This window comes from Buteo buteo, chromosome 17 (assembly GCF_964188355.1).
Source record: "Buteo buteo chromosome 17, bButBut1.hap1.1, whole genome shotgun sequence".
NCBI classification, from domain to species: domain Eukaryota; kingdom Metazoa; phylum Chordata; class Aves; order Accipitriformes; family Accipitridae; genus Buteo; species Buteo buteo.
Window position 1 is genome coordinate 22,082,466 of NC_134187.1, and position 12,056 is coordinate 22,094,521.

General features: G+C 46.7%; 1 protein-coding gene across 1 annotated transcript; it reads left to right on the forward strand.

The window, feature by feature from the left end:
- The first annotated feature begins 196 nt into the window (after positions 1-196).
- FAM110C (family with sequence similarity 110 member C) lies at positions 197-8,798 on the forward strand. Its single transcript, XM_075049227.1, has 2 exons — positions 197-1,513; positions 4,852-8,798. The coding sequence occupies exon 1, from the start codon at positions 373-375 to the stop codon at positions 1,471-1,473; it is 1,101 nt and encodes a 366-aa protein (XP_074905328.1). The 5' UTR covers positions 197-372; the 3' UTR covers positions 1,474-1,513; positions 4,852-8,798.
- The last annotated feature ends 3,258 nt before the right edge of the window (positions 8,799-12,056 follow it).

Genomic DNA, 12,056 nt, shown 5'->3' on the forward strand with positions numbered 1-12,056 from the left:
GCTGCCCCGGGCGGGCGGCGGAGCCGCGCGCGGCTTGCCGTGACGCGCCCGGCGCGCGGCGGCGGGATTGGCTGTCCCCGGCCGGCGGGGCGGGCGCAGCCGCGGGCGGGTGCGCGGCGGCGGCGGCGGGGCGGGAGGCGCGCGCAGGCTGGGCGGCGGCGCGCACACGCGGCGCCCCGACGGCAGCGGCGGGTACGCGCCGGGGGAGCTCGGCCCTCGGAGGGGCGCAGCTGCCGCCTCCAGCGCCCGGGCTTTGCTCTTCCCAGCCCTTTATTCTGGGTTTTTTTGCCTTTTTTTTTTGCCTTTTTCCACCTTGCCTCCCCCCCCTCCCCTCCCGGGACTGGAAGCGGGATCCCCGTCCCTGGAACTGCTATGCCAACTGAACTCTCCCGGGCCGTGGGAATGCACGCCATCTCCGACCTCCACTCCCCCCTCACCCTGCGGCTCCTCAACAAGGGGCCCGAGTACCTCCGCAGGCAGCTGGAGGCAGGCAGCCCGGGCAGGAGAAGCGCCGTGGAGAGGCTGGCGGCCGATAGGGCCAAGTACGTCAAGAGCCAGCGGGCGGGCGGCGCCCGGCAGGACCCCGTCCTCGTCCCGAGCTCGGCCTCGGAGAGCGGCAGCGAGACCTGCTCGGTGGAGGGCAGAGAACTCGGCGGGGGCTTCGGGCGAGGGCCGGGCGCGAAGCCCCCGGAGCCGGCCGAGGCGGCGTGCGCCCGCCGCGCCCCCCTGCAGCACGGCCCCCCCATCGCCCGGCGCGGCACCCCCAAGAGGCAGCTGCGGCCGGACTCCCTGGTGATTTACCGCCAGAAATGCGAGTTCGGGAGAGGTCAGAGCCAGGACGGCTCACGGGGGAGCCTGGTGAGGCGGATCTTCCAAGGGTCCCTGAAGGAGAAGCGGCCGGCTTCCCCGGAGATGCCCAGAGTGATGGAGGACGCCGCGGCCGCCGAGGGCAGAGAGCCTCTCTCGGCAAAGGACGGCGACCGCCAGCCGAGCGGCCGCGGAGCCGAGCCAGCCGCCGCCGTGGGCAGCGGGGCCCCGGGGGCAGGGGGCCCGGGGGAGCGCGGGAGGCCCTCGGAACCGAGCACGCCTCCCGAGGAGGCCAGGGAGGTGAAGAGGAGAGGTCTCCACCGCTCCCAGTCGGACATCAGCTCTCGCTACTCCAAGTCCTTCTCCGAGTTTGACACGTTTTTCAAGTACTGCGGCCTGGAGCAGGAGGTGATCGAGGACCTCGGGAGAGAGAACTTCTCCGTGGTGTCCGACAACGTCTCCTTCAAGGTCCGCAGCATCAGCGTGGCCACGTCCGAGAGCGACTTCACGAGGCACAGCGGGGATGAGGGGCTGCTGGAGGACGAGCTCACAGAGCAGGTCCCGAGCAGCACCTCCGTGATCGAGCGCAACGCTCGGATAATCAAGTGGCTGTACACGTGTAAGAAAGCCAAGGAGACGAACAAGGTGATCCAGGAACTGGCGTGATGGCTTCTCTCAGCGTGCATTGCAGCCTGGTGAACTCAAGGTGTGTGCAAAGCCTCGCCCTCTCGATTCGTGTGTTGCTCTTTCCTCTTTGGCGAGCGGTTGGCTTCTCGTAGTTTATTTTAGTCTTTTCATGAAGGGCTGAAGGAAAATTTATTTTGTATACTACATGTTCCAGTGTGGTCTTTATGCAAAGCAGAAATCCCTGTTGTTACAAAGACCAGAAGACAAACAAATAATTGCGTGCAGCTCGCCAGATTTAGATCAGACACCCCCCCCCCCATGAAGTTAAAGAGTCAGTGTCTATGAGGGATGTCTGTCCTTTGCAGATTCCTGCTTTGTAAATAGCTTGTTTTCTCTAATTTCTGCTATATTAAATGCTAGAAAAAAAACTTAGAAAAAGCATTCAACCCTTAATTACAGTTGCTTAAATAACAGACTGAACTGAAACTATTACTGATTGGGAGTACACTGTATTTATACTATACTGCTACAGTTTTCCCCTCCTTACTCTCCCTCACTCTCTGTCCCATCACCTTATACGTAGGCCCCCCCAGGTATCTGGAAAGCAAAGCTGAGTCAGTGCTCCTGCTAGCAATCTTATTTCCCCCACAGGTCTCTCTTGGGACCACAAAAGTTTGCTCCAGGTGACCCCCTAGCATTTCCCAGGCTTTAAGTTTCCTGTCCCGTTTGACTGTAGTGGATTTGGCTCCTCTGCAGTGGGTTTTGCGGTGCGGTTTGGCACTGGTAGCTGGAAATCAGTGGTGCGGTTTGCCTTGGTTAGAGGGGTACTTCACTGTTTGAAACTAAAGATAATGAATACACACGTGTGGCATCGAGGCTTGGAAATCAATTACTTCCCAGACAGAAGCAGAACAAATTTAGCCCTGGTAAAAGCCGATATCCTGGTTTTAATAAAAGCGGTGTGTATTTTGCATCTGATCTCCTGAAAAAGAGCTATATTCATGGAGCCTTTGGTATTGATGATCTAGTAGATAACAGTTTGTTCTCCTTCCAGTACATGAAGCCCTCAGGATAAGTACCGCAGCTTACAGTATGGTATTTAAAAATTGCATGAGTAGGTCTTGATATGAAGGATTACATGTATATTTTCTGACAGTTCATAATTGGTGCATGAGAAGAACATCATTTAGTGTAGATACAGCTGTTGGTAGAACTTGTGGGCCTTATGAACGTGGAGGAATGAAGTGCTTGAGCTTCTTTCCTACAGGCATGTGGGGCTGTCACTCCCGATTCCTTTAATCTATATAATGCAAAAATGCATTCACTTACTTGAAATCGGTTTTAATTATGTGAATTTTGGATCACTTTTAAAATTCACATTTTTCTCAAAAGCGTATTTTCTTCCTGCAAGTGGAGGGAGGAGGAAGGGAGAGCGAGCGAGCCGTTTGCACACAAATATTTCAAGCCCTTGTAGATAAGAAAGGTTGTCAGGTATCCGGCTGACAACTTCAAGAAGTGTTGTTATGTGACAGATCCTTCCCCAAATTACCTTAGAGAGAAGAAAGGGCTCTCCTGAGCTAATCACTTCTCCTTGCCCATCCTTCTGTGATAAAAGGCCAGGGAGATACAGAAAACAAAATGATGCAGGTGGCAGTTTGTGAAGCTCGTTGCAGCTGCTGGCCTTGCTAAACGCAGAGGATGGGAGGCAGATTTCACCACAAGCAGGAGCCACGTGACAAAACCAACCACATTTCCTGAAGGAAAACAAAATAAAAGCCGGTTTGCTCCCGAATGCCCTTTCTGGGGCTAGGGTCCAGGGCCAGACCCACGGCTGTCACCGCAGAGCCTGCTCAGGAGGGAGCAGTCGGCCCTTTCCCCATCCACTCGCATGGTGCTGAGCGTGTCCGGCGCTGCAGCTGAGACCGGAGATGCTGGTGACCACCCCAGGGAGCAGGCACTCTGCAGAGGAAGTGCTTCACCAGGGCAAAGGCAAGGGCAGGAGGAGGGAAGCTCTTTTCCAGGGGCTGAGCCAGTGTAACCCCACACGAACTTGGCCAATGGCTTTTTTTTTTTTTTTTTTGACACCTAAGACAAAATGACAGTTCATAGTACATAGCCTAACAGGGTGTTGAAAAGACCTCCATGAAGTAAACAGCAAGTTTATTCAAGTCTATGGTCATTCTGCAATAATTTTAATACCTAGAACAAGGGAGTGCTTTACACTGGCAGCAGCTTCCTTTGGCACGAAAATTTCTGGCAGCCTAGGAAACACTAATCCATAGGGTCCATATTGTAAACCTAATTTTAAGCAGACAAGGGCTGACTCTCAGCTGATAGACCACAGCAGTAGGGCTGTGATTGCTTCCAGGGTAATTTCTGAAAACTGAGACCGTACTTACAATTTAGGCCACAGAACCAGAAAGTTCAGAAAGGTCAGCTAAAAATACCTGTACACAGCACCCAGAATAAAGGAGAAGAGTCATCAAGAGCTACCGCAAGTTAAATATCACGTTTACTGGGCAGAATTTAAGCTGAGAGTTGTTATCACCACGTGATTGCAAGATGAGTCCTGTAGTTCTGATCAAATGTTCATCTTTTCTTTCAGTCCTATGCTTTCTCTGACAATGCAGCATCAAGTTAGATATCTATGGGTTTTCACTATATCCATGTATTTGGCTCTGTTTAGTTTGCTTACGGGTTACTAATGGGCAGCAGACTCCCATGCTGCACGGGGGAGCAATGTGGTCTCCTTGGTGCTCCCAGGCACATCCTTGAAGGTTCCTCATTTTACACTGAGGCTTGAAAACTGTTGCACCTTCTTTGGAAAAAGAGGCAGAAACCTGTTTTCTAAAATCTAGTGTTCATTATGTGTAAAATACGTTTCAAGAACTGCAGGGCTTTTATGGGCCGGTGATCATCCCATTCATATTTTATGTTCTCCATTTAATTTTTCATGAGCTCTCTGGCACCTGGTGGGGCACCATGTAAATAAAATAGCTATTTGAAGGATCAGGTTCCCTAACACATTTCATCAGAGTGATGATTGCAGAGTCTGAGCATGGGTTGTGAGCTTTAGAAAACCAAGGTCCTCAGCGAGATGGGCATTGCTCCTTCTCGGTGGGACGTTGCCGTGATTCACCTCTGAAATTCAGCTCCTCTCGCTGTCAGTCCTGCTTGTCTCTAAAGAAGGGAGCTCACTCTGTGTCCTCCTTCCCGTGTTGAATCAAGATTATTCAGCCTTGAGTTTCAGCACCATTCTTAAATGGATGTTCATTATTCAAGTGGAAATCTCCTGGGAGGGGAATTTACTATGTTGGCAATAGCCATAAGCAGCTGAGTAAAAGCTTTAGAGTATCACCTTATGCTTGTCTGATGTGATAAATAATAAATGACACTTTTTTTTCCCTCTTTCTGCAGAATCCTTGACTTGGAAGTTGAACAAAACCAGACGCAGGAAGAAACTCTTCCCTCATCTGGCTCATGACTGTTTCGTCCAAGTTTAGTATTTTTATTATTGCCTCCTACCCTCACCCCCATCCCCTGGCAGCCTCACTCTTGTCACAAGTGCAGGGGTGTCCCAGAGCGCGATGACAAGCGGAGATTGTGAACCATGCCCCAGCGAGGCAGCAGGAAACAAAAGCTCCTGGAAAAGCGAAGCGTGGCAGCAGCTGCCATCCACAATAATGTTCAGCATCAGCTCACAGCCCCAGGATGCCATTCCGGGCTGTGACAGAAGCTCCGTGTAGTGCACCCGTCTCTTTCCAGCAATGAATTTGTTGACAGGGATGGGGGGAGAAGGTGGGAACGAAGTGGCAATGACCTTTGGGTCAGGCGTTTCCCTGCAGGCAGACAGGCTCCACCTGGACTTTGGTGGTTCAAAGGCTCTGTCTTACCAGGGCTGTTTGACCAGGGCTCATCCTGACATCTTTAGACATTATTTGCTTGGCTGGTGAGGACTAACTGTGGCAGCTTTATCTGGGATACTTGGCAAACATGTTGTAAGCTAAATCCCTGCCAAGCCTCTCTCTCTGAGAGCGTTCAAGCCAAATTGGAGCACCTTGTATCCATCTAGTTTGCTCCATCACACAGCTTGCTCAGCCAGTGGGGAGGAATAGCCTTTAAAACCCTGCCCGAAATACTTTCAGGAGCATGGTTCCAAGAAACAGGTAGTCAAAAATGAGGGAGGGTTTTGCACTGTTACCTCCTTGCTGCAGAACGGTACAATTCACATGTACATAGGCTCCTCCACTTTGTTTGCCATATGTCCCCGACTGTGACATTACAAACATTGCAAGGTTTGGCAGCTTGTGGTTTAACGCCTTTAATTCTATGCACTGTGAGTGAGCAGTGGGCTTACAGGATCACATTAGGAAACTATCCCAGGCTATGTAAGGCCACACTTCCCTAGCATGGGTCTGGAGTAGGGCTGTGCTTGGGATGTGCAGGACGGCATCCCTGCACTGCAAGCCAAGAAGGCATGTCAGGGCACAGCCATGCCAGGTAAATGTCCTGATGGCATGAGTCCCCAGTGTAGATAGCACGTACTCAATATCATCAATAAAGGGCTTCATTTGGACTGGCCGAGCTAAATGTGTTTTAAAAGCTGATAAAAAGTACTTTGGATCGTCAGTGTAGTGAATGAGGCCTCTAGAATAACTCATGGAATTTGCTGGCTGTGCCTCAGTCACTTACCCCGATATGTCATCGCTCGCTAGAAAACGCCTTGCCTCAAAGCGTTTCTGTGTGGACATTGCAAACCACAAAAAAATGCAAAAAAAACCGCAAACCCCAATCCAAGCCAAAGCCACTTTCCCTTTCAGTTGCACCGGTGCCCATCTGTGATGGCTGCCCAGCTGGTGTAACAGTGACTTGACCTGAGGGTCCTGCAGAGGTTAAAAGTTTGCTTTGTGTTACCATGGATGTGGTGGCCTGGTGTCTAGCTTACCTGGCCACTAGACCCGCAGTGTGAGGAGTCCAGAAACAGCAGTTTTCATTCGCCGCATTCCTCCTGCCCGCACTGCAGCAGCTCCCACTGCTGCCTCTCCTGGCCCAAAACAGCTGCCGGCGCAGCCGGGTGCATGCCGAGCTCAAGTGAGCACTCGAGCTGTGTTTCTCAAGTGTTTGCTGCTCTCAGTAAATACATCTGGAGGAGCAGAAAGGGTGAGGGTGAGCGTTGAGGATTCAGTAAAACATTGGCGGTAGGAGGAACAGTTGCCTATTTTAACCTATGCCAACGTTGCGCACTGGAAGAGTTGCCCTTGAAGTGCTCATCAAGCGGTTTAGTTGACATCAGTTAAATTCACAGAAAGATCATCCGGGTTGCATTTCAGTATGTTTTAAATGGGCTTGTCAGTCTCTGAATGGTTAGTTCTCAATTACAGCAACGGTTTGGGAATGCAGGGCATTTATCTTCATTTTCTAGTGCTATGCACTAAGGTCTACATGTCTGAAGTTGTCAAGATAGAAGGATAACAATTCCAGATAAAATAATTGTTGAACCCACGTTCCACCTGGGAGAAAACTAAGTAGTTTGCATGAGTGAGCTTCTGCAAACTTAGGGGGAAGGTAGCACATGGGGATATTTTTGTTAAATAATGAAATTTCCATGTGCATTTGTTACATTATTATCAAAGGATGATTCCTAGAAAACTCCAACCCAAGATGCTGCTAATATGATAAGATTTATGCACATACGGTCCAAGTTCTTAAGGGATGCAGTCTAGGTTTATTAGTCAGGAACACAACCTGACGTATCTGTTCTTTTCATGCTCACTTTGCAAGGTGCTGTACCACATAAATATTTATATGTGTTTGTCAGAGCTAAGGACTGCTTTTCTTTGAAAATGCGGATGACTGTAGACAGCTCAGAGTGCAGCAAAAATCTTTTGCGTTACAAATCAGTGCACCACCGCAGGAGAAAAGAATTGTTTGGGGTTTTTTTCCAAGGAAATTTTTGGTTTCATTTTCACACTTCTGTTTGTTTTTGCTCTTTTAGTTGAGCAGCTCTTGAAAGTTAAGATGAAAGATGGATTGGTCAGAGTTTTCAATGTTCAGAAGGAATATGTTTAATTTTCTTGAAAGTACTGAACATGAGCCTTTCTCAAAATCGATGAAGGTTTTATGGCAGAGGTTAGTGAAATCAGAACTGGCCCCATTCTGAATATTTTTTTAATCCTCCTTTTTGTCTTTATGAATGGTTCAGTGGGGTTGTGGTGACTTTCCACACTGATATGTGGCAAAATTTCCCTGGCTTTGTTCAAACTGATAGGAACCCCAAGCTCTCCCAGGTATCATTCGCTTCAGAGATAATGTGGACCTAAGATCTTTGCCTGATAAGCTATAGATTCCCTGTATTTAATAATACCTTCTGGGTAAGCTAATAACCTACCTTTCCCAGTATGCCAGAACAACAGTAGATGACAATCCTTCTTTCTCCGTACATCTTGGGAATGGGTAATTCAGTGTTTTTTCAAAAAGTGGGAGCTCTGGGCTTCACTCAGCTCCTGTTACTGTTACATGTAAAGGCTTTTCCTTCCTTCTGCTGGGTCTTTCAGTCATATCTCTCAAAATGAGAAAAACTTACTAATGTTAGTCACTACCTATCTTCCCCCACCCCCCAATTCTGAAGGTTTTTTTTTTACTATTTGATTATAAAAGACATGCTTTGGAAGCTTTTCAGCTTTAGTGATAAACTGTGGTAAAGTGGGCCATTGCGGTGTGAACAGAAGTTTCAGCAACGGAGTTGGGTTTCCAGTCTTTTGGGAAACCTAAAACTGGGGCTGAGGGCAAAGGCAAGTCATAAATTGATTTTGTTTGACTAGAACTGTGTAAAATAAAATAGTCAAATGTGGTGCAAGTGTGCAGCAGTAACTGCTATTTAGACCAAAGTGTTTCAAGGTTTTCCAATGCTGTGACAAGGGGCAATGTCCGCGGCAGTAGTGTAACAGGCAAAAGGTACAAAGTCTGGTTTTTATGGCCTGGAAGCAAGTATTGGCAATAAAGGCATCAGATAGAGACTCTAATCTTTGCAATATATTGTAAATATTACTGTACAGAAATCTATAAGTAAGAAATACAGATTGTTCTATATATGTATATTACTTTTCTAAGGGATATAAGCCCTGGTGTATTGTGAAATCGGCCAAACATTACATTGATGGGTATTAAGCAGAAACTTTCTCCTAGGAGCAGGTTGTCCTGTCATTGCCTCCTGTGAAGTTTCTTGCATCTGCTTTTGATTCCTTTGAAATGGAGTACTGGTCAGGTCTGGTATGGATGTTTCTAAGTTGCTATGTTTATATTCCTATGAAAGAACCTGTGTGCTCTTGAATGCATACAAATAAAACTACCACTCTGAAAGTTAATGTTTTTTTGAAAAAGTATACTTTTATTTTTCTGTCTCCATTAGGGTACTATTATTTTAAAACTACAGTCCCACTAGGGAATTAATTTCTCTGTGAGTGAGGCTGATATTAGACTGTGAGCATCTGAAAGCCCAATGCTTCCCTGGGCTATACCCAGACCCCTGGCTGAGAGCTTAGGCAGAAGATCATGTAAGGAGATGGCATGGTAACTGTTAGCTCTCAGTATCAGTAAATTTGAAATATATGAGGCTAGGGCTGTTCCACAGTATTCTGATATTTTTCATTTCAGAATATGGCTGAAAAGATAGACAGTTTATTTCTGAAGGGTTGTATTTTTTTCCAGTCTTTACGATTATATTTGGTTTTACTCACTGTCAAAAGCTACAGTGTGCTGCAGGCAATACCACATTCATCACAGCCAGTGTCCAAAGTGGCAGGGAGTTTGAAGTGCTGCTTGGAAAAAACATTATCTCCAGAATCTTATTGACAAGCCGTTGTTTGACTGTACTCCATAGGACGAATTCAATATATGATGCTAATTCCCTGTGCATGTATTTTGTGAAGAAAGCAGCAGAAATAATGGTTGCATACTGTGAGTTTTTACCAGAGACCAATGCACTCCAGTTGCAGAGTTATCATTTTGGTATGGTCTAGCCTGCTCAGACACAAGTGTTTCACCAGCCAGCATTTGAACAGAAATGGAGGTAGAGCTAACTGATGCTTGCTGTGCAGGTTAGGCTCTTCCACAAAAACCTGAGAGCAACTTTATCATTATTGACCTGTAGCCTTCCCCACACAAGCCCTGGTTGACCTATGTCAGTGCAAGATACGAAGCAAGTCTGGAAAGGGGTGACAATTTATGTGTCCCCCTTTCCATGGAGGTTGATCTCCCATAGCAAGCCTTTGCTAGTATTGCTGCCTTAGAGAGGAAGGAGCCATCGTAGCCTGTGAATAACCTTGGGCTACAGCCCAGCTTAGCATTTAAGAACATGGGGTTTAAGTAATTTTTCACATAGCACCTTTGTCCCACATTTTATGAAGTCTAGTGGATTTCTTCCAGAAATAAGGACTTGCAAGCTCCTGTTCTTGGACTGTCTGGTGCAAGCAACCTCTTAAAGTCCATAGCTTACTGATTCACTGCTTCTCTTTTGATTCATCTCTGGGTAGTAAATAGGTGTTGGAAAGAAACTCTGCAAAAACGTAGTACTGGAAAAAGACCTTTTCCGGTGTTTTGTAGTTCTGAACACAGAACTGCAAAAGTACTTAGTATCTCCAAGAGCTTTTGACAAAGAACGGTCTACATCAACAGCAGACAAATAAGCAAATAACAGGGCTTAGCTTTACCCTGCAAAGAGATGCCTCCAAATTTGGGGAACATTTAGTGATTGGGCCATATTTATGCTGGATTTATCCTGCAGGACTAAAATAATTAATTCCCGGAAGTGGAATGTTGCAGAGAGAGGTGGTAGATGCCCCATCCCTGGGGAAAAAAAGGGCTTAGAAAGGAAAGGACTACTCAGCTCATTTGCAAGCAATGATGTTAGCAGGCAGCTTAGTCCAGGAAGGTCTCCGTGACAAAAGGTGTTAAGAATTTTGGCCCTTTACGCTTGCCGATAAAACTGCTGGTATACCAGAAAAACAACCTCCAGATCAAAGTCAGTTACATATATCCATCTCCAGAAATCAGTCTAGCTCCTGAAAGGACGTAAAATCCTGTAAAATTAGTTTGCACATTTGTAGGGGAGTTGGGTTGCCTCAGCAATTAATATGATTAAAAAGATCTAAGAGCTTTGATTGTTTGGGTCTCGCAGTTCACCTCAATTATCAAGAGCCCCACAGGACCACCAATTTTATGTTCTTTTTCATAGGCTGTAGTAAGAACCAGAGGTTAGCAATCATTGACCGTTACCCACAAAAACACTTAATGATTCATCAGGTGATGATCAACATAAGGCAGCGCTGAACCAGCCAGAGCCAAGATTTAGATTCATGCACAAAGAGGCAGGCACGCAGCTGAGCGTGCTGAGGGCAATGCTGCTCTTACTCCTTCCTGCCAACCCAACCTCTTCTTACATCATTGTTTTCCTCATTGGTGAGTAGGACTCACCACTTCCACGGTTATTCACCGGTTTGAATTGCTCATCTTATGCCCCCTCTGACAGTCCCTTTCTGCATTTACATTTCCAGTGAACTCATTGATGTGCTAATCACGTTACACAAGGCACTATTCTATCTATCCTCATTCTTGTACAGCCTTTTTTTCTGAGTAATGTTTCCAGTTAGGTTTTACATCCTTCTGCTCAATCTTTATCTGTCCCTACCCCAAGGAAACTAAAAACTAATAATGCAAACAGTCAAGAAATAAATGAGTTGCATAGTTAAGCAGAGGCTTACTAGATTAGAGACCAACTCTCCAGTCCTTCTTCATGTACATAGCTCTTCCTGCATAACATAGTGTATCATTTTTCATTGTTTTCCTCTCTGATACCTGTTTGTAACATCATCCTTTCCTTAGTTTTTAAGTCTTTTAGATGGTAAGTTTCTCAGAGCTGTGGTGTCACAATTTATTTGTCTGCAAAGAGCTCTGAGCACAGCTACTGCAAAATCAAATGCTGAATCACAAATCTTTTCACGGTAAAGTAGAGTTTAAACCTTCTAGAACTTCAGTGTGGCCAAATAAAAAGAACATCAGGCCAGTGAAAGCAAATTGGGCAAGCTCTGCAGCAACAAGACTGAAAAAAGAAACGCACCTGAAGCAGTTCTGTGGGGGACCCAGCACAGTGAGGTATCTCTTAGAACTTGTTGGAAAGATGCAGCGCACCCCTCACTTCTTGAGGACCAGTCCTCACTCAACATTTTTTTTCTGCAGGAAAGTAAATTTAAGAAGCAGTTTATCACACACAAAAGTCAACCAACATCAAACGGTGATGTAGTCCGTTGGGTTCAGCTGCAAACACAAGCTGAGGTGACTCTTCAGGCATCCACTGCATTTAAGAGCTCCCTGAGCTGCCTCCATCTGCTGTGGTGGCAGCGAGAATAAGTCTCCATTCTTCCTTCCCATTACAGAAAATGATTCAATTCCTTGATGTCAATTACTAGAAAGAGGCTGAAAATTGAGTAATTTCTGAGAATAGGCCTTCAATGTAACCTTCCAAAACAGACTAATAGTCTGGAGGCTCCAATTTTCTTGATTTTTCAGTTATTTAGATCATATAACTTTACTACCCTACAGCTGTTGGAAGAAAGGCCATCTCATTC

What these genes read in the sequence shown, in the direction of transcription:
- FAM110C (XM_075049227.1), top strand. Translation starts at nt 373, where the DNA reads ATGCCAACTGAACTCTCCCGGGCCGTGGGAATGCACGCCATCTCCGAC.